Raw genomic sequence first — 26,915 nt, 5'->3', positions numbered from 1 at the left:
TAATGGTACAGATTGCTAGCAGAGGAAAAAACAGACTATTATTTCTTCTAAGAAAAATCTTTGCAGACAAAATTACAAATTGCAAACACCTCCTTGGAGTTCCAAGAACTTGTCTCTAGCAGCTAAGAAATAATACTTATGATTTGTCCTGCACCACACTGTTAGCCTAAGCGCCAAGGAAGCCCCAAGAATGCTTGCAAATCCCTGACAACTGAAGAGAAATAGGTATGGAGAGAAATCCCAGATGAGACATGGCTGTTACCAGTTTGTCATTAAGAGGTGACTGAAGTTTAGGGGACACACATTCTGTTCTATTTGCAATATATGGCTACATACAGCTATGTGTTTATGTGATTCACTCAATCTCAATGTTGTTTATTTATAACTTTTCTTAATGTCGGTGAACTAAGGAGTCTTTGGCAAAGGAAAGTCACCCTGATAAAGGAAGGTGAACCAAATGACAAATCATTCTTCTCCCTGTCATAACAATATCTGTTATTCACATGTCTACTTAACCACATCTCTAAAATGCCCCCAAATAATTCTGGGAAATATTTAGGGAAAAGATGCTTCACAGAGCCAATGTCTTACTGTAGGTTAGCTTTATCTGGAAGTCTTTTGCTGTTCTTGATCATCAGCCAAGTGAACAAAGTAACCCTCAGCTGTAAATCTTCCTTGGCTGTTTAAGCCAATTTACTCTTACATAGAGTGTTAAAATCTCTGCTGGAGATACAGTCCTGAGAACTTTTTGTAAACTGGACAAGGCTTCCTTTATACTGAAAAAATTTAGACCACTGGTCCATGAAAGAGCTTTTCATAAATAATTTTGGTACTCTTGTGGTTTTGTTTCTTCAAAAGACAACAGCCACTGGTGATTAGCAGATTGAAAACCACTAGTTTAAGTAAACAAACAAACACAGGAATAAATCCAGTCAGTTTCTTTTCTACTAGCCTAGCAGACTTCGCACCACCTGGAAAATAGATCTTTTTTACTATGCTTCACCAGAAAGCATAATGCTGCAAATAATAGCTCAAAAAATTTCATTTTGTTCTGAAAAATGTGGCATTTTTAAGCAGGATGCTGTATCATGCCTTATGAAAGTGTTTAACAGGTTTAACTCAATCAGTTTGGCCTATGGCCCTAACCTTAGAGTGAGACCCCTACACTGCCAGCACGGGGGACACACTAACCTGGGTTAGAGAGAACAAGGACCTCAGCAATGCATCAATCCATGCTGCTGTGGGTGAGCATAAAATGCCACCCATGTGTGAATTCAGTGGATCAGGAGACCTGCTTCTGTGGGGCAAAAAGAACCATTCCTTCTGCCCATACAGCCAATGGAAAACACCTGTAACCCAGTAATATGATTTTGGTGACATTAGCATAGCAGGAGAATCTGACAGCTAAGGCTTTCCTGCCATTACTCTTCATCTTAACGGCTGTGCTACACTAAATCTACATTCCTAATGCCTCTTTTTATGTTCCTTTAACAAGTAAGCTAGATTAAACACTATAAAGTTTAGAGTGGTATTTGAAAACAGATAAAAATATCACTAAATTTTTTAATGACTACTCAGATCCGATTTTGCCCAGTTACTGTTCAGATAATGGAAACAGTTTCTAATCCTGGCAACCTCTAGTATTTGATCCATATCTTAAGCATAGATATTGGTATAATTATTTTTAATACACAGACATTTATAGATTTATAAATTACCCAATTTATGTGGAGTGACATTTTCTTCAACATCCAAGTGTATCAAATCCAATGATAATTATCAAACAGTGTTAAAAGCCTATCAATAAAACAATCTATCTTTCCCTTTAGAAATGCAGCTCAGGAAATGTGTAGTAGGTACATGACATCAATGAGCTATCAACCCCATTTTCTCATGCTAGAGAGAGCAGCCCCCAACAGTCCATGTAACAGGGTGACTTCTTCTAATAGGTCCAAGATTTTGTAAAATTTTGTAATTGTAACCAGTACTGTGAGAACTGTGACTTCAATGTGACCAGGCAGGAAGTTAAAAAAAAAATAGGACAGGACTGGCTGAACACTCTTAATGTCACGTCTCACTTAAGAAATGGACCACCTGGTGCTCTGGTTGCTTTTCAAATGTAGCACTAAATCAAATAGATTTGTTAATCTGATTTGGGACTTTACATGTGCCAATTGTTACAGCAAGAGTTATACAAGAAAAGGGCTCTCACAAATCTGGTGTAAGAATAAATTTGAAAGAAAAAAATAAAGACACACCCAAACAAGAATAAAACCTTTACATCCTGTCTGCAGGTTGCCAGTGTCATTCATCTGTGATGCTGTTGTGTCCATCACCAGTAATCTAAGGCCTGCAACAGAGCTCACCCATCCCAGAGGCAGATGGCCATGTTTTCAGGAATTGGAAGAACATGGCTTTGGTCTGTTTTTCTGAAGAAAAATGTCCTAAATTTGAATTTCATTGTATTTAATAAAAATATGATGGTGTGATGGCATAACCAGATGTTGTTGGCATCAGTCACATCCAGACACAGACACCCAGATCTGTGGTCAATGCCAGCCTGCAATTTGTGTCCTGAAGTCTTCATCAGCTGCAGCCTGAGCCCCACCAGTGGCCACATGATGTACCAGCAGCATCACCAATCGCTCACATTTGCTGGATTTGTCAGTCTCAGGGCTTGTTCTGCATTGGTCCTTTTTGCATCCAGCTCTGCTGAGTGTTCAGGCAGACCAGCCATCTGACTCATCACTGCAAGTCTTCTATACCAGCATTAATTCAACTAAACACATTTAGTTCCAAACATCTGACTAAGAGGGTTTCAGATCCTGGCAACATTACTCTTGTAACTTTTGCCAGCCTCCAGGGAATAAGGGATTTGGAACATCATGCATACACATGGCTGCTAGCTGGACAAGGCTGGAATTTAGCTGGATTAAGTTGAAATTTAGCTAGCCTGTGCTCCCTGTACACTTATGTAAACTGAATATGTCTCACGTGGCTCAAAATATTTCTCAACCAGGCATTCCTTTTCCATGTCCCAGTGCTCAAAAAGATAAAAAGTGCATCTTATTTGCAAAATGTTCTGAAATCATTGCTGCACAAGTTTTTATTTCTGCTTGCTCTGTCTCTACAAAGACCAAAGGAAACACCTGGTGCTTTTCTCACATCTTTCTGCTGGTGCCAGGAAAAGGATCAATCTGATCTGCCACATCTCCTCATAAATCTAGGAGGTGCCCAGCCTCACCAACTCATACCTACAACCAGAAAGACCATGTGTTTTTAATGTATATACATCCGAGTTATTTCAGTCAGCATATTTTTTTTTTCCTTACCACAGTTGTACCCTGGGGAGAAACTATGTCAAGTATGAACTTCTACAGCTGTAATGAAGATATGGCAAAGCTTTTCTTGTTCCTTTTATGGAACAAGACAATGATTTTAGATGGAATAGATTCAACTTCTGAAGTTTCTGCTATGTTGTATCGACTGAATCAGTTCTCAGCCTCCCTTAAAAATATAGAATGGCACTCTGATGATCAGGCTATGTGTCTAAGGTGGAGGTGTTGGAAAAAAACCCCAACAAACCCCACTAGAGAAAACTTCTTATTTATGAGATACATGGGGGAAATGATTCAGAAAATAAAGTCACTTCCATGTAAGCTTTTTAAAAGAGGAGATTTCCCATCTAGAGGTAAAAATTTTATACAAGACCATTCAGCTCTGCAGCATTTAGCTGTAAAAATGGAAAAGCCCCTATAAACAATGGGTTGCTTCTACGAGGACAAAGTAATCAGGCAGAAGCAGTCACAACTCTTTTGCTGAAGTGAGATGAACAGCATGAAAAGCCAAGACCTAAGCCCCATCCTGGCTCAGCAGAGACAGCATTCATGCAAGGTCAGCAGGGCTTATGTCCCTGCTCCTGCATGTTGGTCTCCCTAAAGCAATCCCCAGGGCTGTGGAGGTTGAATGGGATGGCTTGGATCTGATGAATTCTCGACCAAACTTTCTTCTCAGGTGTTCCAAGAGCTCCACATATATGACTGATGAAGGGTTTTGTAGGTGGGTCTTGCTCCCTCTCCCTTTCTTAGATCATTCAAAGGATTTTGGTTTTATCCTGGTGTGGAATAGCAACACATTCTTAATAAAAAAAATCTTTTGGGACAAGGCAACTATTTCCTGCCCAGCTCTACAATAATTCACAGCACATCCCTCTTACAGTGTGTTGCAGATAAATATTTCCCTTCAGCTGTCTTCCCTCCATGCAGGGTAGGCAGTTTTGATCATTTCTACAGGAAGAAGAAGAAAGTACTTTATTTCTATGCTGGCCTTCAGAAAAGGATTTAGACCCTCTCACAAGGAGCTTTGATGAATTAATAAACCTCCTCAGTATTTACCATGCTTGTCCAGAAAATGAATTCAATTGCAGCTCCTTAATTTTCCAGATAACATCTGTAGAGTTTGAGAAGACTTGCCTAACCAGTGCCTACAGTCAAACTGAATCATTATTCTTATTTTCATTAACAAGATGGATCTGGATTTTGCTACAGTATAGGCTACACAAATATCAGGATGAACCTTTACAGACATTGCTACTGCAAGCTAGAGTCATGATTGCTGCTTTGACATTTGTGCCATTTCGACAATGTAGTCCAGATCCATGCTTAAAAAAAAAAGACTTCTTGGTGTCTGGTCAACTAGGGATTAAAAAAAAGATAGACAAATATGGAAGAAGCCTGTTAACAGAGGTTGGATCCAAGGAAACCAAAGGCAGAGTTTGGCAAGAAAAGCAGACGAAGGCAGGGTGGACTGTGCAGTAGCACAGGCAGGGAAACCAGGACAAACCTGTTGCTTCCCTTCTGGAAGCTCCTGCTTGCAGGCCCCTCTGATCTGAGATTTTGTTTAAAAGTCAAATCCTGATCCCATAAAGCATAAGCTGTGTGATACCTGTTGCTCTAAATCCACCACTGGCATGGAGAAATAAGCTCCATGGGAAGCTGAGACACTGTCATGGTCCTGGGCCCCAGCTGGGACAGTCTCCCCTCCAGTGACCCAGTGGATCTATTGAAAGCTCAGTCCAGGTCATTGCCCTCTTTGCCTAGCCATGGCTCCTCCTTATTTAGACTCTGACCTGTGAGCTGATGTCCCTGTCCCTGTGGAAGTGCCTGATGCCCTGGGCTGAGAGCACTGGAATGGGCTGTAGAGGCTGTGCCCTGCCCACCTGCAGAGCTCCTCTGGAAAGCTCAGGTAAAGCTGGGAAGATCAAGGTCTGACTTCAAGATCTTAACTATTTCAGAGCACAGATTCCTCAGCAGCTGCTGGGAATGACAGGGATATACAAGAGCCTGGGGGCTGGTAACACTTTCAGTGAATAACATAGTGAAGTTTGGGTTTCTGCACAGCTGCTTTGATGTCCACTCAGTGCAGCTGCAGGGATGACAGATGTGCTAAAGTAGGCCTGGCACCCCTGAAAATCTCACCCTGCTGAGTAAAAGAATACAGAAAAGCAGGTGAGAAAAGAAGAAGAAAATGATTAATCTAATGACATTCATACAGTTTGTGATTCCCTGTTTGCTTTCAGAAATGCTGTTCTTGTATCTCTTAAAACTCTAATAAACCCCTTCTATCTTCATGTAGCTTGCTGGAAAATGCATCAGCATTATTTTGTTTGTCAATTAAGAACGCAATATCTTCCTTAAGTGTGAAGTGATTAATGTTAGTGCTCTGACTATTGCATTTTTATAGACACATGTTCCTAGAAATCATATCTTATCTTGTTTACGCAACAATGAAACCCTTTTGAGCCTATCTGATTATGAAAATAAGAGAATACTGTCAGCAGCATGCAATTAATTTTATAAGTATGAAAAGCAATTGTAAGGTACACCTGAACTTTCACAAACCCAACTTTATTTCTTACTCCATCAGGGACACTACCACAAAACGTTTACACCAACTTCCCAAGGAAGTGCATTAGAATTACAGAGGTGAGTTTGCCCTCAATTTTGAATTCAGGTTCCATATAATGGTATCTCCTTAGTAAACTCACAGGACTGTGTATGTAACTGAAAAATTTGCAACTTGGCTCATGCTTGAGTAGTTTTGGCACCATTCCCGATGCTGAACAGTGGATTGCATGAAATGGCTGATAGGCAAATGCTTGCCTTAAAAATATACCAAATGCCCTATTAGATCCATTTGATCATGCTGGTCCAGATTCATCTGTTTCTGTTGGTCTGTGTACCTTGCCAGACTGTTTAGTGTACAGAGAACCTCTGGCATGAAGTCATGCTACAAACACCCTCCTGCTGCTGCCTGGCACTAGATGTGTTGGCAGGGAAGGACTTACTCAAGTCTTCCTTCATTGTAGAGATTTCCAGCAGCCATAATAGCTCTTTAAAGACACTGACAGGCACCATAATGCTGAGCAGCCCCCAGGATGCCCTAAAGTTACACCAGAGGGGCTGCCTGACTGTGGGCCAGGCAAGGAGAAGGCATTTCAGTGCTGTTTCTTTCCCCCTATGTCTGTCTACTTCTTGGCCTTTTCTCAAAACTCCAGCTGTACCACACAAGTAGTCTTCAGACACTTCACCCATGCACAAAATTTCTGCACAGTTCTCTTTGACAGATCCATTGCTAATTGAATCTGTGACTGTCACCATTCCTCCTGTGTCTTGGAAAGGCCTGGCTTGTTAGAGACCTGCTCTGTGGAAATGCAGAGCAGGGTTTTGGGCAGTCATCCCCAGCTGTGCACTGAGAAAGTGCTCTGATGAGGCCTGCTGAGCAGCACGTGGCCCAAACTTGCTGTCTTGGGATGAAGAAAGGTTATACTGCAGCACAGATCAACTCTGCAGTGTCCTCTACCACCTCAACAGTTCTCTGAAGAGGAATATTTCCAATCAGTGTTGGGCTGATACAATACTCTTGTATCCACCTTAAACTGGACTTAGCCCATAATGTGCTTCATGAACTTGAGAACTGCATGTGACACCTAGCAGCATTCTCAGTTTTGGAGAAAGTAATTTAAATGCCTTAATTTTCTTGTGATTTGTTTAATCTTATCTACTGTCATCCATATGGCTAGCTAGACTGTAATTTGAATGGCCAAAAATAGTGTTATAAAGCAAACAGCTTGAGAAAAGGCACAAGACCAAAAGTCTTTTGTTGTCATCTCTGTCACAATTCCTTTTGTAAAATATTCCTAACAATTGTATCTGCAAAGGACTCATTCTGCAGATAAAGGTATTGTTATTGTTTGCCATACATTTTGTAAAATATGAACAGAGAAAAAGAGATGTTAAAAATGGTCTAAATAATATTAAGGGAACTGATACGAACAGTTGCTTTTTCCTAGGCAGAATATTAATCCTATTCAAGTTCCACACTATTTAAAATGCAATGTATGTATATGTGTCCTAGTCCTGTTTCACTTGCAGTCAGTTTACCCTAGCAACTAATACCTTTCAGGATAAAGGCAGCCCAGTGGAGAGATGGGCTATGAGAAAACTGAACTCCATCTTTTTGGTGTGCCTGTGTAAGCATCCCTCATTGAGGGCTGACCTTCTGAAATGTGAAGCCCAAGGGACAGTGTGATTCTGCTTTTAGCTTCCCTTGAAAACCCAGCTGAAAGCTCATCCTTCTCTGCACTGAAATCAGAGGTACCTGCACCTTGAGATCTACTGTGAAGCCTTTGAAACCTATGGAAGCTAGGGAGCTTTCCACGGCATGGAGCAAGAATTACCAGAAAAGTTTGTTAATGGTGAGGCCATCTGAAGAAACAACTCACATGCAGATCCTGCAGGAAGCCAGGCTTCATCATGAGACTGATGCATTTCCCTGAAAAGCTGGAGGAGATAGGCATACTGAATAAAGTTGAAGGTGGGGATGCAGTCAGTTTCATTGCTCCCATCTATTGTCCCTGGAGATCTCCCTGTAGGATTTCCTACAAGGTGCTCTGCTAAAACAGTCTTCATTTGGAGCAGGGAGGAGGACTGGGAATGCAGAAACAAAACTACTGCCCCAATCTCCGGTCCCAGAGACAGAAGCCCGAGTGTCTGTGTTCTGCCACTTGTTGGAGGCATGGCCTGGGCACCACTCAGTTTTCCTCCTGTTTTGGCTAATTATTTGGATTTGACAGCAGATTTCTGTTGATATTTATTTGTTCATACTTGCTAGATTACTTCCTGATTTTTGTACCCTGATTTATTTTGCATCATCTGTCTCCATTTCTGCAGATGACATCTTTGTATCAAACTGAGCTCTTCAAAGAAACAGTATTTTTTAATTGGCTGCTAAGATATGGATTTGGCCTAGCCTATCCTTAGTTCAAGCTCGGCCTTTTGCCCCATGGCTTGTGTTTTTATCCTTCTAAGTAGTTCTAATGATGAAAGGACTCAAACAGCACAAACCAGCTTAATTTAGACTCTTGCAATCTCTTAATGCAAAGCCACTCAGCTTCTCAAGACTGCTCAGAGTTTCTGTAATTTCAATGCTATTCAACTTACAGCTGTAATTAGAAATGAAGCTTTCATCATCATTTAAAAATAATCAGTTCTCTTAAACTTCACTGTTCTAAGTCCTCAGTCCATTGTTCCAATGTATCTACTGGCTCTTCTGCTTTTGCTACTGCTCTAATAGCATGCTTCCACTATCATGTGAAGAATATATTCAATATATTCATGTGAAGAATGATTCAAGAGTAAGTGTCACCAGGGCAGTTTCACATACTTTACAAACATTAATACATGTTTATGTCCCATGTCCTTTGTACATAAAATATTTAAGATTTTACAAGACTGAAATGTTGTGCTATCTGTCTTTCACAGTAGTGTAAGTCATACTTGATAAAATGAGATATTCTAATTCTTATTAAAGTGTTGCTAAAGAAATGAGGATCAAGAGGGACTGTGAGATAATGAAACAAGTAATTCACATATCCTTTATCTTCTCTGCAATCAACACACTGAGTATTTAATTTTACAGCATTTTCCAACACTTAAGTAGTCTTTATATTACAGAATTAAGACCAACAAATTTATGGTTGCTTCAAGGCAAGGTGTACGTTCCAAAAAGCAGAGTTTGTCTTCTGGAATTAAGACTCCCAACCTGGGACGAAGAAAAGGGAGCTACACCCTTTATTTCTAACCTATTGTCCCCGAGACGCTTCGGGAAGCATTTGGGGCTCCGTTCCCTTGTGCCCCATGTCCAAGCTAAGGGGGCAGAGGCTGAGCAGGCAGCGCCCCGCCGGGAGCTCCCGGGGTTTGCCCTCGGGCTGGGATAGCGGAGGGCAGTGACTGCCGCTCCCAGGCCGGGGTGCTCGGGGATTCCCCCGGGAGCATCCCTGGGCGCTCCCGCCCGGCCGGCCCGGCCCGGCGCCCCGCGGGCGGGGGAGCCGCGGGCCCCGCCCCGGCCCCGGATGCAGTCGCTGCCCCGCCGGCGGCGCGGCGCCCAGTTCCTGTGCGTGCCCTCGGCCCGCCCTCCCTCCGCGACATGTCGCTGGTGGCCGAGGCCTTCGTGACTCAGCTGGCCGGTGAGGGGCGGGGGCGGGCGGGACTCCGGGGCCTCGCCGGGCGCCGCGCTCCGAGCCGCGGGGTGAGGGCGGCGGCGGCGCCGGGCTCCCGCGGCCTCGGTGCCGGGGTGACCCCTCGGGATGGGGCCGCGGGGACGGGACTGTGGCGGGCGGGGGGCGGCCGCACGGAGCGGTGCCGCATGGAGCGGTGCCGCACGGAGCGGGGCCGCACGGAGCCCGGCCCGGAGCACGGGGCCGGGTCCCTCCGCACGGCTCCTCTGCGAGCGCAGCCGTGCGCGGCCACCAGGTCCCCTCCTCTATGGGCTCCCCAACCCCCGCTGTGCCGGGGCGCATCGTGACTTTCATTTAATAACTTCTTTGAAACGGATTCATTTTCCTCAGTGGTCCAGCAAACCGTGTTTCTAATTGCGGCAGCTGGCGCTGAGCCGCGCTGCGTGGGAGAGCTCGGTGCGGCGCCGTGCCCGGCCCGTGCCCCGCGGTGCGCGCTGTGCCCCGGTGTCCCCGGTGTCCCCGGTGTCCCCGGTGTCCCCTGTGCGGGGCGGCTCGGGCGTGTGGCGGGACCTTTGCTACCTGTCAGTGCTCTCGGGAGCCGCTGCAGCTGCGCCGTCTGCGCCGAACGTGACCTTGAGCTAAAACAGAAAGAAGTGTGTGTCACTGTGGAGCTGTTTAGCAAAAAATTATAATTATATGCTCTCAAGGAAAAAACCAAAACATGAACCTTAGATAATGCCTGTCTAGGAAGTTCAAAAGCCAGTTAGTGTGTTGCATGCTTAAAATAAGTGCCTTGGTCAGTTTCTCCTTTCTTCTTATTCCCTGTTTTGGAATTTTTGCTGCTATGCAAGCTGCCAGACAATAAATACTGCAAGGGAGCAGCATGTTGATTAATACGGACCTGTTGAGAAGGATGCTGAGTTTTGTCTCAGGAGCTGGGTCTTCTGCCACTTGATAGAGACCTCCACATAGGAATCTCTATTGTGAGTGTGCCCTGACTTGTAGGTCATGTGAAGGTGGTGGGTCTTCAGTCTAGGTCTGTAGAGGTACCCATCGACAAGCTTGAAAGTTGTGCTGGCCTCTTGAGTTGGCACTTGCTAATACTCAGATGCTAGCACAAGCCATGCTTATGTTGAGGGCCAGAGCTCTGGATCCTTGGGATGTGGAGAATAGGGTACTTACTTGCCTTTGTGATCTCTTTAGTATATTTTATTTATATTGTGAAATACAAGAATAATGGCGTACATGACTGAATCTTGATTTTCCTGTCTGCTCTGTAACCTTTATGAATATTCTAGAGTGATAGCTTGCTAATACTTATTTTTTCTGGAATTATAAACACAAACTCAAGACTATACTGTGTGTAGGCATCTCATTGCTCTGTTATTCAAAAAGCTGTCGTTTCACCGTTTCAAAAGCAGTTATCTACCTTGAAAAGATACATTTGCCAGTGGGTTGTGACCTTTGTAGCTTGTCTGTATTAGACACCAGATTGAAAGTAAATAATGGCAACATTGCTCAATTTGTTCATATGAAAGAATTTTCAGATTTAAAGGTTAACCAGGATCTTGGCCAATGCCCACCACACAGCTGGATTTCCTGAGATGTTAACACAGACATAGGGAGTATTTAATTCTGGTACTAAGAAGATATCCCCCAGATCTAGGAATATTTGTGAGGAAGAAAAATGGTGTGTCTGCAAGGAAAGAATACTGCTTAACAATGACACTTGTTTTAATAGCATCTTATCCCATATCTGTGGTTGTGAATGATTGAGAATGTTTTCCATGTTCCTAAAAATGAGATTTCATTGGCTTTTCATTGGGTTCCTACTCATGAAGATGTCCCTTTATCACAGCAGGTGCAATGAGCTGCGGCTGCTCTTAGCATATAACAGCTATAATGCATGAGTCCTTACATACAGGTATTTAAGACAATCAGCTCAGCATAATTTGTTTTCTAGAAATGTTTTAAAAGCTTAGGGGAGGGTTTTAGTAGACAAGAGGATTGTAACTTTATTTTGCACACCAACTTTTTGTGTAGGTATTTGGATTTTTTTTTAAAGTAATACGTCTCTTCACTTTGCGTGTGCCTTGTGCATTCACTTCACCATCTCAGCACAAACTGAAACCCAGAAAACACCTTCTGAATGTGAGAAAACCTTCTTTCAGTGTGAGGATGATTTAACATTGGAGCAGATTGCTCAGTGCAGTTGTGGAGTCTCCATCCCTGGAGGAGAGTGGAGGTGGGCAACCTGCTGTGGCTTCCTCTGGACATCCCAGAAGTGCCTTCCAGCCTCAGTGGTTCTGTGCCCATCAGTTCTCAGCTACTTGCCGTGCTGCAGTAATTCTGCATCCTCTCTGAGCAACAAGCATTCACCTGACCATGCTGAGCACAGCCTCCTGCTCTAATGCCTTAATGATTAAACACAAGGCAATGACTGAATCACCTGCGTGGAGTGTCATGCTTGCATTAGTGGCATTCAGCCATTTGCTCATTCAGAAATACAAAGAGGTTGATATGATGTCTCAAGGAATAATAAACATGTATTTCCGTAGCCTCATGAGTTGTAAGCATTCGTGAGAAAGAGGCATCACAGTTTAAATCATCCATTTCTAAACTGTAGAAAATATTAATTGAATAATATGGTAGAGAATTTATTTAGAGTAGCTCAGCATCAATCACATATTAACAGGATGGGAAATGAATGTTTATGCTGTAAGAAGAATTAGAGTGCCAGCTTTCAAGTGGTCTACAACATTAATCTAACTCTAGTAGTTTTGAGAAGATGACTGCTCAAATAATCTCTAAATGATTGTTGAGCATACATTTAATTGATCACTGAATTACTCAATATGCTTTATTTTTTCCCCCAAAATACATTAGTTTTAGGTCAGTCTTCAAAAGAGAGAAAATAATAATTGTTGCTTGTCCTTTGATCTCTGGAAAACGACTCCTGTTTATTGCTGTTTTGTCCACGGGTCTTAGGCTGGTTTTAATACTAAGGGAAATGAATGCAGTGTGAAAAGCAGGTGCCCTCCTGCCTTAAGGTATTTTATGTTCATAGTGAGTCTGCCTCCAGTGTTGCATGCCAGAGTACAAATAAATCTTTGACATGCATGTTTTGTGTATTGAGACAAGCTTCAATCTGAGTGAGAAAAAATTCATTGGGAGTAAAACCTGACCACCTAAATTGTTCCCATACACGAAGGCACGATATTTAAACTGAGTATGCATTTTTTGCATCAAAATGCACATAGGTAAGTGTTAGCACTTCCTCCATGTGTGAGGTGAAAAAAATAGTTATTCTTGCTTAAAGTAGGTTGTTGTCAGCAGAGATTGTTTAAGCCTGCTGCAGAGGTTCTTGTAATGAAAAATTCGAGTTTATTTGAAAATACCAAATCTGTCAGGCTACATGATTTTATCTTACAGAGTTTTTTACATGTGTGCTTTGGTAATCAAGCTGAAAGGAATCCCTTTTAACTCCTGTTCAGTTTCAATAAGCAAGTTTCTTATGTCTCTCCTGCCAATTTATGCTCAGACATGTTTCATGACTTGGTTTCCACCAATCCTTTGAGTGGATTGCTTATCCAATCTACTTTTTTAGGTCGGGGAAAACATTACTTTCACAATTATTGTAGTATAGTACATATTTCATTTTGAAATGTTGTTATTTCTTGTTTTTAAGCAGCAGCATAATTACAGTTTATAGTAGAGCATGCTTCTATAATTGTTTCTGTCTCCATTAAGACTAAGCAGTCTTTCTCTAATCAGCATTTTATTGTTACATGTTTTCTGTTAAAGCGATGTCTTCTTTTCTCATTCCAGAAATGAGATTGCTCTAGAAATAATGGTAACAAAATCAGTAAACCAAATGTAGCACCTATTTTGATATTGTCCAGTTTGAATTTGAAAGTAAACTTTCCCTGGCTGATGAAACCATGGCAAGTGGTTTGGATGGGAGTGCTGTTTTGGAGCCTCAGCTCAAGAGGTCATAGAAAAAAAAAGCAAAGAATGGGAGCAACTTTGGAGAGGAATCAGATTTTTCTTCTCTTTCTCACTCCTTTTTTCTTTCTGGTCCTTGGATGCTCTGTTCTCTGACTGTCCTGAGGCATTAACCTGGTCTGTTCCTGTAGGTTTGGACCAGCTGAGTCACCTTTTTTTCAAAACAAGAATAAATGAAAGAGCTTGGTTGCTGTTCTTTGCTCTAGTTGAGCAGGCATCACATGTTGTACGCTGCTGGGCATTTTCAGCTGTCCCTTTTGAAAGGGAGTGAGAAACTGCAGCTGCATGCAAGCCATGGTGAGGACAGAGAGAAAGTACACACCATGCTCTCAAATTTTTCTTATTATTACTTTTACTGTCTGGTCTTTAGTTATTAAGAAGATGACATAGATATCACATGAACATGGATGTTTTAACACAAACCTTAAGAAGTTATATGTAGTAATAAAACCCATGAAATGCTCAGGAAGTATTGGAAACATCAAAGGAAAAAATTCCAATGATGCTGCAGAGAATGCAGGACAAGTCTCATTGGGGAGGATGGGAGCTCAACTAAAAAAATTGGTTTGTACATACTGAATTGGAAAGTAAAAATGCTGAGAGGTGGGAATTTTTAGCAGTTCTGCCTTCTAGCTGTGGTATAATGACAGTGAAGCCAATGTAGTGTTTGCATTCCTAGCAAGAACTTCCAAAGCTCAACTGCATGTGTGGTTTTTTTGGCATTTGAATGCTGTATTGGAGAAACTCTGGATGCACTGGAGTGTTCTCACTGAAAGCCTTGGAAAAGAAATGAGGGAGACTGTGAGGGTGTGATTAAGAGAATAGGATAATGTTTTTAGGCTCTGAAGCAGGGAGTGTGCAGTGTTTCCCGGAGGTGAGGGAGAGTGTGAGAGATGCTATGGCAAATGCCACTGTCTGCTGTGGCTGGTTTAAAGGCCCAGAGCCCTAAGGCAGCATCTTCCCCTTGCTGGCAGCAACCCCTGGCTGGCTGCACAGTGCTGACTGTCTGCACTTGTACCCTGCAGAGCTCTCCTGCCTGCAGAGCTCAGCTCATCTGGCACCTTTGCAAGACTGGTGCTGCTGTGCTCAGGGTTATGGGAATGAGACAGTGGAGGGGAGCCTTAATGAAAGGCCAGAGGGGCCAGGGCTGGGTGAGCTGGAATTGTGTGTGGGAAGCAGCTTTTGGAGCAGCTATGGGATGCTTCGGTCCTGTCTGGTGGGACAGGTGTGTGTGGACCAGAGCAGGGGTGCTGTGAACGAGGGAGCTGGGAGCTCCTTGGGGCACTCCACAGAAGTGGGGGTCAGACTGCCTGCCAGACATCTTTAGGGGAGGAAGAGTTCAGACTACCACAGAAAAGAGGGGTCACAAGCTAGGAGAGCTTTCAAAGGACTGATTTAAAAATGTACATATCTACAAATGTAGATATCATGGCTAAGAAATGTTCCAGTCCAATAAGGCATTAAGTATCAATAAGTATCAATCAAGGCAATAAGTATCAGATCTCCACTGTCTTGCTCTTCACAGCTTCTGTGCTTGAAGTTTGACTTCTTGGGTCAGGACCAAAGAGGAGCAAGGGAGTTAAGTAGCACAAAGGGAAGGGATTGATTTAGAGATCTATAAAAAGCTAATTTTAAGAATTACAGAACTTCTTTGAGATGAAGCACTTATGCTTAATATCAGAAATAAGTAAAATAACTCCAGCTTGTCAGGACTTTATAAATAAATATTTTGAGATCATTTAGCTGGCACGCTGTCTGATTTTTTCTGAAGAAATCCAGATGTTGATTTAGGAAGAACTTTTATTTATGGACTTGATTTTGTTGAGATCTTTTTGGCCTTGTCTCCTGACAGGATCTCCCTCCTGTGGCCTGCCCGAGCAGCAAGAGTGCAAAGCACCCTGGAGGATTGAACCACAGATGTGTACACTCTTGAAAGTCAACTCAAAGACAGTAACAGAATTGGACTAATGCTTAAATACACGCAATTAATAGCTTTCTTGGAGGGTGAAGAAGCAGATTATGTCATGTTAAATGGCTGCTGCAGTAGTGTCTCATGCTGACTCTCATAGTGGTACAGCTACAGGAAACTCAAGTTTGAGAATTGCTGCTGAGATTGAGTCTTTACATCGAATATCTGCTCAATCAATAATTACTGGACAGTCATGTTTTATCTGAACTGTAATATCTCTACAGAGGAGGCCAGAGACAGATTTAAGCAAATGATGTAATTATTTGATATATGATTTAATGCAGAGTGTTTAACTAGTGTGAAAGTTGGTTTTCATTTGGCAAGGCACTATGAAACATGTTTTGGTTCTTTTTCAGCAGAGCCAGGGAGTTGCTGATGCTTTTGTTTTTTCTTGGCCCTTGTTAGTTTACAGGATCAGGCAATTACATGAAATTGATGTATACTCAGTGTGGGTGGGTTGAACTGGTAGGTCTTAAGGAAGCTTATTCACAACTTTCTTGTACTTCCTTTATTGGTCACTCTTAATGTATGAGATGTAGACATTTAACTGCTTTGGTTCCAAAGTGGCTGCAGCTTCACTGTATTAGGCAAAATGTACCCCTCCACTTATTTCCTGAATACTAGAAACACATCAGTTCCTGGCATTTTCTTTTTAAACAATGTATTGTTGCTTGAAAACACAGATTTATGTTAAAAGAGTATGAACTGTTTCTTTGATGCATTTTAATATCAAGTGTCTTATAAATCTTCCTTGTTTCTGCAGTCTGGGGAATAGCTTTCCATGTGTTTTTTTTTTGGTTACTAAATTTAGAATGTTGTGGTCCCTTCCAACTCAGAATATTCTGTGATTCTTTGGTATTGAGCAGCAGGTCCCCACCATGTCACCAGTCTTTGGAAACCAAAAAGGGTAATTTTTCCTCCTGATTGTTGTAATGTTTGCTTCATGACATTTAGAGACTTGTAAATAATATTGCTGGATATAGTTGCCCAGATGTAAGACTGAATTTCTTTTTAGTGTTTACTCTTGTGAAAAAGCAGTTTTGAGAATCCTCATTATATTTTAATCAAATCTGTACCTAGGGAGAGGCTAAAGGAAACTGTTTGAAAATAATATGTAAGTTAATCTCTCCAGCTGTAATACTGCAATACAGTGATTCAGATTAATGCCAAGTATTTTTGTTTGCTTGTTTTTAATAGAGGGTATCTTGCCTCTTGGCTCTTACAGCAGGCCTTTAATGCCATGTGAACCAAACTGGTAAATACAGATGTTTTAGCTTTCCTCTTTTTTTAATGTAAGTTAAGTATCAAAGTGTTTAAGAAAAATGTAACAAAAAGGAAAGTGATCCATGCAAATATGGTGATTTTAGAGAAGGAGTAGTCTTTACTTTTATATGATCCGTAACAAGTTCATAATATTTCATGAAGTTGCTGTGTTAAAGAAGGTCAGATATTCCCAGGCCAGGTCCTAGCCTTGCCTACACAACAGCACACAGTGAACTGTGTGGAAGAGATTGTTAGTCAGCTGCATACTGCATTTACAGAAACAGAAGGTATCACAGAATAAACTGGTGACAAACTGAGAATATAGTAAACTTTAGTTTGGAGGAGATTTGGGGTAGTAATTATCTTGATTTACTGTTTATTAGCCTTGATTCCTATTAGGCATAGGTTGCTTTTATAACAGAAAAATATTTCTATCTGCATTGCCTTCCAAAAATATTCTTGTCCCAAAAGAATTCCATGGTATTGCTGAGAGCTGGGAACAGACTTAATTTCAAGTTGAGTATTTTCCTAAAAACTTTTAACTTGTTGATGACTTCATGTCTCATTCAGGAGGGAACATCTTGATGCCTGGGTCTAGAGCTCTGTGGCTTTTGTCTGTGGCTGGTATTCAAGAATGCCACAGCTTGCCAGCAAGCTGAACTAGTGGCAGACTACAGGGCAAATCACACTGCCTGCCTGCCCTACTGCTGAAACTGGCTATTCTTACTAGACCTCTGAAGTGGCTAAAATGTTGTTTAGCATATTCCACAATTTAACATGCAAAGTATTTTGTCTTCTCATTTTCACAGTCAGAGTCTTATTTTTTAAGTAAGAGGATTAAAGGCATAACTGTAAACCATTTATTTCATTACATCTCTTTCATCATCGTGAAGCTGCTGGGGGAAGGTGGATAAAAATGTTTGTTTCCCCCGTACATCCTGGCAGCACTGACACAGGATGAAGAGTTTCCCAGTAATTCAGAGTGTAGAAGTTGAAATCAAGTTTTGTGCACTCATAAATAGATTCTGACCAGCCCAGCCAAGGAATTGGTGGGGCTGAGGCACTGTAGAGCATCTTAGTGATATGGTGCTTCCTCTTGAGCAGACTTCACTGGGGGAATGTTAGTGCTGCCTCTCATTCTTTGAATTAAGGTTCACCAGTTTGCAAGTGTAGTATGTCCTGTTTTGAAAGCTCTAGTTGGAGCTGAGATGTGTAGGCTTCAGGTGAGCTGCTGATCTCCTGCTGGTAGTGGGGTTCAGTGCTCTTGAGTCTTCTTACACATATTTGTGTTCTTTTCTCTTACTGTCCCAAAAGTATTTGGGTAGGTAGAGTCCTATTGTTGAAATGTCAGTCTGAAACATCTGGAAACATTGAAATCAGATTGTTATTTGAATGTCTGTCTCTGGTCTTAATGTTGCTCAAGTAAAACATTTCACACTATGTGAAAATCTGAAAAGTGCACCTAATGCAATATGCCTTCAGTGGCAAAGAATTTGATGTGACTATCATGATTCATTCTGTGCTTTGGAAGTTGCTTTTTAAGAGCAAAATTTATGTTTTTTTCTGAGTCATTCTCCGATATGACAGGTGAGGAGTTAGGAATCTGTTTCAATAGTTACAAACTCTACTGGGAATGTGCAGTGCACCAGTTCACAGAATTTTCTTTTAATTTGACAACTAAGAACCCTGTTATCACTTTGAAATCTTCAGCATTTTCTATGCTAAACTGTTAATAAGTAAAACACTTAGACTAACAAATTCATTTAGCTTAGTGAAATTTTCATGCATTTTTAGTCAACCACAAAACCAAAGAAGATTTGGAGTAAGTTTGCTTGCTGTTTGACTTCCCCATTTGTTGGGGTGCTGTGTCTGCTAAATTCTCAGCACCCAGGATTACAAGGGTAATGTAGTGATGTTTTCTGTGTCCACATCCTTTTAATTCTTATTTCCCTGTTACTTTTGAACTCAAGCCCTTTTCAGACATTGTTAATGGGGGAGGGTAGAAGGGGGGGGAATAATCCCACAGATTGTTTCCCATAGGCTGTTTCCTATAACTGGCATTATTGTTTTAATCAACTAGCAGTGTGGTAGAGAAGTAGGGAAAGACAATAATATGAGATTTGATTGTCCTGAACAGCAGTCAATCCACATGAAAGACTAAATATTTGAATTTGTTAATCATGGGAAAAGTTTCAGTAGGGTGGGAAAACAATTTTTACTAAAGACTGCAAGCCTGCGAGACAGACCCATTGAAAACCACACAATAGTAATTCCTCTGATTATGGAGGCAGAAGAAAGAATGAAATAGTTCCTTATTTCTAAGAAATGTAGAGAAGCTATTCCTGTAAGGCATGCTTCCAGGCAGTTATTTCATCCTGTGAGCAAGTAATGATAAAAATGTCTGTTGCGTAGGATCTAACACGTAAATGTGATTCTGTGTTGAAAGCTTCTGAAGCTGAATTGACATCACATTTGTTAATTTTCTCTTTATATACCGAGTGCCACAGTAGCCATGGTTAGCAGGGAAATGAACATCTACAGACCAGAAGATTATAGTTGCCGAAGGATAAACTGGATTTGACTTCATTAGTGCACAAATGATAAGTTTGTGAGGAGTTATTATAGCATTAATCAACTTGATGGATTGGAAATATGACAGAACTGAAGCAGCGTGTAATATTAGTGCCTATTATTCTACAAATTATGTCTTCACCTACATTCATAAGGCAAGAGTCATTGCTGCACATTAAAGATGTTACACACTTTCTCCTCTTGTGCAGACATGTGACAAGCCTTCAGTGATTCCTGCTCCTCTCTTCCCCAGCAGGGCTCTGGTGTCCCTTGGCTGCATGTTTGCACCTTGGAACTAACCAAAGGCAGCATGGGAGCTCCTACTTGAATTTAGCTTGGACCTGATGAGCCTGCACCCCTTACCTAGCAGTGTGTATTTAAACTTCTTGCTTCATCTGAAAGAAATGTTTCATATTCTAGACATCTTGGAAGAGGGTGAATGAGTAGAAATTGTAAGGTATGGGACAGATAGTGAATGGGTGTTTAATTATTTGATTTCCAGAGTATTGCACAGGTATTTGTACATCTGGTGTTGTGGAACATGATCTGCATGCAATTCTGAATGCATACTGCAGAATTTGTTTATTTTCTAGAATATAGGTAATTACATGTGAATCTTAATGTGAAACTGATAATTTTAAAATCTAATCTGTATAGAAACAGTGAAATCAGTTATACCTTTGATCTTCTTTGCATACAAAGAACTGAAGACTGGTTCAAGGCTTGTGAGAATGTGTTTACCTCATCCAAACATGGTCAGAATTGTGACCTCACTCTGGAGACTGTCAGGTGCCAAGTGCAGGGTGTATTATGCATTTTCTTACAACACCTGAAATTTGGAGTTCCAGGTGTACTCATAATGAAGGCTGGGATTTTCATTTGGCTGTTTGTCCTTGTTTCATTTACTCATCAGAAACATATTAGTACACAACTAAACTGTGTGTAAGTGAATGCAAAGGCTTTAAACTTTCCTTGTCCTTTCCTTCCCTCAGGTTGGGTGTCTGCTCTTGTGTACTAGGACTGTGAGATAAAGACTTTGTATCATCGCTAACAAAATTAGGGTCAGCAGATTTGGTTCATGAAAATAAGTATGTGATCAGTAGATTGTGGAAGTAAGATTTAAGCTGAAAAGGGCAAAAAATATACAAACGATCTTCTACTTGTATTTTAGTTTATAGCATGGATATGGCATGCCTTAGCAGCAGTGTGGTTTTGGATTCTGTGTGCCAAGAAGCTGGTGGGGTGTGTGCGTGTATTATATCTCTGTATCTCCATGGCTGTGTATAGCTGAGTGCCAAAATCAGACTGGAATTAGAATCTGAATTTCTTGGAATGTACCTAGCTCTTTTGTTTGAGAAGGAAAAGTTTGCTTGATTTTTGCGGTCCAGAAATATTTCAGCCATAGGCGACTTCCAGTTTAGGCTGGAATCCAAGAATTAGTTATAAATCTGACATTTCAGTCAGAAGAGGATCAGGCAAAAAGTTTCAGTAGGAATGGGTGCATGCAATTGAAGCTCTCTGTACCCTTTTGGGCCTGTAAAAAGGATGTTTTCACTGTTTGCCTGGAGCATTTAGAAGATCATTGTAACTTTGTCACTTAGTTACTTCTGTAAGTATCTCAGAGTCCAGAACTGATAATTTTGCTAAAATATAATAATAACATTCTTATTTTCCTCCTTTCATTTGCTCCTGGAAGACTTCAGTGGACTTGAGGAAATGTATATTAGATAAATTATCTTAAATGCTTAAGGTTGTAGTACTGCAGACACTATCTTAGTTTCTTTTTATTTAAAGATGTAGATGTACTTCCACCTCAAGAATTTTTACTTCAGGGCAAAACTTTAATGGCAGGGTGTAAAACCAATAACTGCTACAATAAAACATAAAACATTTTTCCATGACACTTAAATGTGATTAGTTGCTTTCTCATGCCCGTACTAGTATCACTCTGATAGGCTCCATGCCTTAATGTTAGAGGCAGTGACCTTCACAAAACTGTGTACAGTGTTTTAAGCTTTACATTTTGTGTGACTCCCACAAAAGTTAATACTTCATGAGTATCCAAAAGGAATGGTAGTTAGAAAATTGTGCACTTTTTCAGTTTGAGTTCTAAAGGCAAAGATGCAAAGCCTTACTTAATCTGGTGACATATTTATGCTTGATCCACGCATAGCTATTTATATACACTATTGCTTTAAAAAATAATTTACATGATTAGAACATAAATTTTATTTACAAATGGCTATTTTGGGTAGAATGCAAGGTTTGAACCAATATTTAAAAACAGATTTTTAATCAGACATTAATAAGGAATGTAATGGATACAAAAAATGTGATGAACTGTTACCTTAATGCTACCATTAACAGTAAATTGGTACTGATTATTATTTTTGCCTTCCCTTACATTCATATGGTGTATGATTGATTACATGCAATGGTTCTCAACTAGAGGATGTGATTGTCTTTTATTTCCTTGCCTTTTTTTTTTAACAACTGCTCAACTGTTTTGAACTGATGATTCAGTTTCATGAATGCATATTGACATTCCCATTTTAGGGTTGAGCAGTACATGACTTAAACCTGTAGGCAGCTCTGGTCATCGTGGTGGGCAGAGTTCTGACATGCCTGGGCTCCTGGCTCTGTGGGTATTACATAGGATTGCGAGGACGCAACTTTAAAAGGCAGAAAGCTTTTCCATTTCCCTAAAGCATTCTTCACACATTGGAGGTTTGTGTTTCTTTCCTCTGTATCTTCTTCTGTTCTCTCCAGAATTCTTCATTTAGTATCTTAATAAATAGTTGCTCTTGGGAGTGGCCAGAATTAGGATGGGAATGTGCACAAGGATATCTTTATGATGAAGGAAAAATAGCTGCATCAGTTGCTTCAGAATTACAAGGCCGTTCTGTAATGTAGCTTGAATTTTAGCTCTTCCTGCAACATTACATTCTGGGACTTCCTTCTCCATGATGTACCCCGTGAGCAGGAGAGAAGTACAGCAGGAGAGCTTGTCAGTGGGACATTTTTAGGGCAGGCTAAATATTGCATCATCGTCTTTGCAGTCTAAATTCTTGCTCTGGGTAACACTCGTGTTCAGTTAGCATTTATAAGCACATTGGTATTCAGCTTGCTTAATTAATTTCTTCTCTTTCCACAGCCGCAGAGCCTTGGCCTGAAAATGCTGCATTGTATCAGCAACTGAAGGGTAGGTACCCTGGTTTGGGCAATTAATAATTACCTTATTTTTAGAAAACACATTAAATATGCACTATGATAATTAACTGGAAGGAAGCACAGGAACTGTTAAAGTAGTCCTTTGTGTTTTTTTGTTTGGTCAGAAGTTTTAGTTATGCTTGCATCTGCCAATATAAACCAGCTATTCATGGCCTATAAGGTCCTTGGTTTATTATTGACTCATTATATTGGCTGCTGTAGCCAGTGTAAAATGATGTGGTTGCAGGCACAGTTGGCAGATTTACTGCACCAATAGCTGAGGCAGCAGATTTTTGAAGTCTTGTGGTAAAGTGGGCTCTCAGTAAAAAGGAACTGTTAAAATGTATAGGCTAGGATGGTTCACTCTCCCTTTAGCAGCTCTTCATATATCATCAGATCACATTATGGCCCCCATTTGGGGCTCAGCAGCCTGCTACAGTTGTCAGAAGACTGCAAAGTAATGAAGACTAATAGGTAGCAGCTCTAGTCTTCTAAGCATGGAATTTTTATTGCAGTGAACTTGTCATCTTTCTTTTGTGTGACAGACCTAGACACAGTGTGCAATATTAGCTGCAAGCTGCTTTTATAGGTTTCTGAATACTTCTACTTTTTAGCCAGAGGAGGTATGAAGATGCGATTTTATTTAACTTTGATTAGAAGGAGAGTAATTGGCATAAAAGTCAGGCATTTGCTTTTTTTCTTGTAGTGTTTTTTATTTTTTTTTAATTGAACATTGGTGATAATATATGATAAGTGCAATTGCATTTGTGGGAGAAAAATTCCTGGTATTTTTTTCCTGTTTTTTAATATTTATATTATAGATTTTCTAGTCCTGCTGCATAATAATTATATATGTGCTCCTTGTTTTATGCATAAGAAATGCAACCCAGCATCATATACAGTTACAGGTCAGTAGCTAAAGGGGCACTGTTTTTTTGTAGTTGTGTGGTTTATTTTTTCTTCTTTTTTTTTTTTCTTTCAACAGAGGACCAAATTTTGCTTTCTGATAATGCATCTTCCCTTGCTGTTCAGGTAAAATATCATATTTTCTAAACTAAAGATGTTAAAGATGCAATTTTAGTTTTTAAATTATTATCTAGGTAACATAACTATATTTATCTAAAAGATTAATTTAAGAATTATTTGTGCCAAAATGAATGACTTACTTCCTGCCTCTGATTTGCTTTACGTTGTCATTGAAGTGCCAGAGCCTAAATGGTTTGAGGATTTTGAAAGTCCTATGTAGACTTCTGCTCCTTGTATTCTTGTTTATATTGGTCTGTGTACAGTATCTGCTTGCCTACTTACTCTGGGAACTGCATAGTTCATACCTTTTGTCACTTGCTGTGCACGTTTGTCTTGTAGCATCTTTCATGATGTTTGCCAGTCATTTAATTCTCACAGCTCATACTATGCCCAAATATGCCCAAACTCAGGGCATATTTGCTTCAAGCTGTGAGCGTCACGTCTTTCTGTGTCTCTGGTAGGTTTTTTTTCAATTTCATCATGTGTACAGACTGGAGCTCCAATGTGGTTTTTAGAAATAGTCCATATAATTGACAAACTTGCACCTCTAATTGACTTAATAGCACCTCTGTGGCTGTGAAGTCCATGTAATCTCCATTAACCTGTTAGGTTCAGTAACCCCAAATCTCAAGGGGACGTTTTTCCTGTTAGTAGCAAAGGCCTGGCTGTCAGAGTGGTGGGGAGCAGGATGTCTGTAAGGTTCTTGTCCTTCAAAGCAGTTTTGTGGCTGCTTTGCTTAACAGGGAGTTGCAGTGTTCTCCTGTATCTTGCTTTTTGTGTGTGGTCTAGCTCAGAGAAGCTTCAGCAGGCAGTCTTTGAGGGCTGTCCAAAGAGGTCACATTTCATTACCAAAAAAGGGACACGTGGAGATTGTAACTGATATTACTGGTGAAAAGGTTAGGATCACTTGATCATGGTAGTTACTTCCAGGATCTCTTAACTTTTCCTTCCAGTCTGGCACTCTAGGAGATAGCTCTAAGAGTAAATTTGATCACAGGAAGAAGATAGCTTTATCCTTTGCTGGAAAGAGGAATCACCTCTGATACACCTAATAAATGGGGCAGTGTTTATTGGTTTGAGTAGTATGTTTTATATTGATCTCAGTGTTCCTTTTTATCCCAACAATTGTATTTTTGGGGGTTCTCATGAATTTTCTTCCCATGTAGCAATAGATGTATATGTGGCTTGTATTTAAAACACAACCCCCCCCCATCTCACCAACAAAATAACCCTAAAATTTCCTTTTCTAATGCATCATTTTTCTTTACTGTTTCTAGTACATTGTTATCCTACACATGTCACTTAGATGATAAATTAACTATAATATATTAAAAATCCTTGTTTTTCTTCAATATTCTCTAGCTGGACAGCTGATAGTAGCCATGACTATAAATATGGCTCTGGTGGATATCTGATCTTAAACTTTATAGAATAATTCTGTATTGAGGAATTGTATCAATTTTGAAGAATCTGTGTAACATGGTTGTGACAGGGAAAGGATGTCTTTGATCCATTTTGAAACGATAGTAGGATATGTAGTGATCAGAGAGGTTTAAATACAACAGTGTGTTTTGCATAAGGAATTTGCTTTTTATTTTGATGAGAGCTTGTTTGTCTGTTTATTGGTTTGGGTTTTTTTTAAGGGGGTGGTGGGAGTTGGGGGATATGTGTCTTTCTCAAAGGAAAATTTGGGAATGAGGGATAGGAGGAGAAACAGGAGCCTGGTACCTGGGACTTCTTTCCTACTACTGTCATTCTTTTTCCCCCTGTTACTGATTTGGGGCACATCAATATCACCACAGCAGATGCATAACTTGTTTGAGGTTGTTGAACTTCCATGTGGTGAAAACATTAGCAATTTGAGTCAAAAGAGCATGTGGAATCAGCCACCACCAAATCTTTAAGAAACACGGTTTAACTGCTAGACTCTGAATGTGTTGTAGCCAGTCTTTCAGGTATTTTATAAAATCTCCTTGTAGCACCTCTTTGTAAAGCTGCTCTCAGGTCTCAGAGGGACACACACACTGGTATCTACACATAAATAACACATGCAATCCATGTGCCATAGTAAGTAATAGCCAGAGTAAAACTTGACTGTTTCACAGTTGCCAACCCTGCAACACAGATGGCGTTTCAGGTACTGCTGGTTGAGGGAGCAGAGCAAGCAGACAGCAGAGCAAGCTGCTCTCACTGCAGATGTAATTAATGAGGAGAGGGGGCTGCACGTTGAATATAGGAAGTTGATTGAGTCTTGCTGTTTTAATAATGATTGGACTTACAACTTCTCATTGTGCAATAAAGTCTGGACTCTTAATAACCACATGTCAGATGAGAGAAGGGATGACAGTCTTCTGGGAATTGCTGAGTAACTGTGCTGGTGCCTATAGTAGTTAAAAACCAACCAAACACAAAAATTGTTCTCATCTTGTGGAACTTCTCTGGTAGGGTTGTTTATTTTTGTTTATTTTTGTTTTTTAATTCCTCTTCTGCTCATTGTTTATTTTGGAATCAGACTAATTTAGCAATTTCTTTGGCTTTTACTGGGTTCAGATTCTTTGTGTTTTCTGAAAATACAACATAACTTCAAGTAGCAAGTGGATTATCTCTGGTAGATCTTGGTGTTTGCACTTCTTGTTTGTTAACTTGAAGTAGTGTATTATACAGCCAAGTCCACTTGATCTTGGGCTGCAAAGCCTTGATATTGAATGAAATTTTATTTTCACTGAAAATTAATTAAAATTAAGGGAAAATACTAATCAGTAATGAATATCGAGCTATTGAAAGGAGAATGTAACAGAATGAAGGCTCTGCTCTTGTGGACACTCAGCCCTCTTCCCATCAATGTTAGTGAAAACACCCTCCTGGGTGACATGACATGACCATTCTCCATGTGCAACTATCGTTATACAGCATTCCTGCTTATCTGGCTTATCACAGTGAAAAAAAGCCACCAAAAGCAATGCACAGATATATCTCAATAACAAAACAATGCTACAACTTTAAAGAGGGAAAAATGAAGTAGATTAAAACTGAATCACCATAGGAGAGTGTATTTCAGTCTGAAGCAGAGGGTCTGTCCAGGCTCTGTCTCCTTATTGATGCCTGGTGCAGGTAAAGCCATTTTATTTAGTGCCTGGCCAAGTAGGAGGGAGGGGGTTAATACAGCTGCACTCTGCCAGGCCTCTTGCCTCAAATGGCAGCTCAAAGCATCTTCTGCACTGTTCCAACTTGTCAGGAAGAGGAATGTGGATGTTGAGACTGTCTCTTTTATTACAGGTTCTTCTGGAATCTTTATGCAGTTAGTCTCAAAAGGCTGTCTAAAATGTTCAGAATTCTGGAAATTCTGACAGCTGT

At 40.6% G+C, this 26,915-nt stretch overlaps 1 protein-coding gene across 2 annotated transcripts in view; it reads left to right on the top strand.

Moving 5' to 3' along the window:
- The first annotated feature begins 9,423 nt into the window (after positions 1-9,423).
- Positions 9,424-26,915, top strand: part of MTX2 (metaxin 2) — a 29,893-nt gene continuing 12,401 nt past the window's right edge. Inside the window, exons 1-3 of one of the 2 annotated variants that reach the window (XM_066553818.1) lie at positions 9,424-9,526; positions 22,480-22,527; positions 23,521-23,567. In XM_066553818.1, the coding sequence (XP_066409915.1) occupies positions 9,487-9,526; positions 22,480-22,527; positions 23,521-23,567 (135 nt within the window). In that variant the 5' untranslated portion in view covers positions 9,424-9,486. The remainder of the gene's footprint in view (positions 9,527-22,479; positions 22,528-23,520; positions 23,568-26,915) is intronic. The other variant, XM_066553817.1, reaches the window with a different exon arrangement.

The sequence above is a fragment of the Molothrus aeneus genome, chromosome 7 (assembly GCF_037042795.1).
Source record: "Molothrus aeneus isolate 106 chromosome 7, BPBGC_Maene_1.0, whole genome shotgun sequence".
In the NCBI taxonomy this organism is placed as follows: domain Eukaryota; kingdom Metazoa; phylum Chordata; class Aves; order Passeriformes; family Icteridae; genus Molothrus; species Molothrus aeneus.
This window is presented reverse-complemented; position numbering and strand designations above follow the sequence as displayed.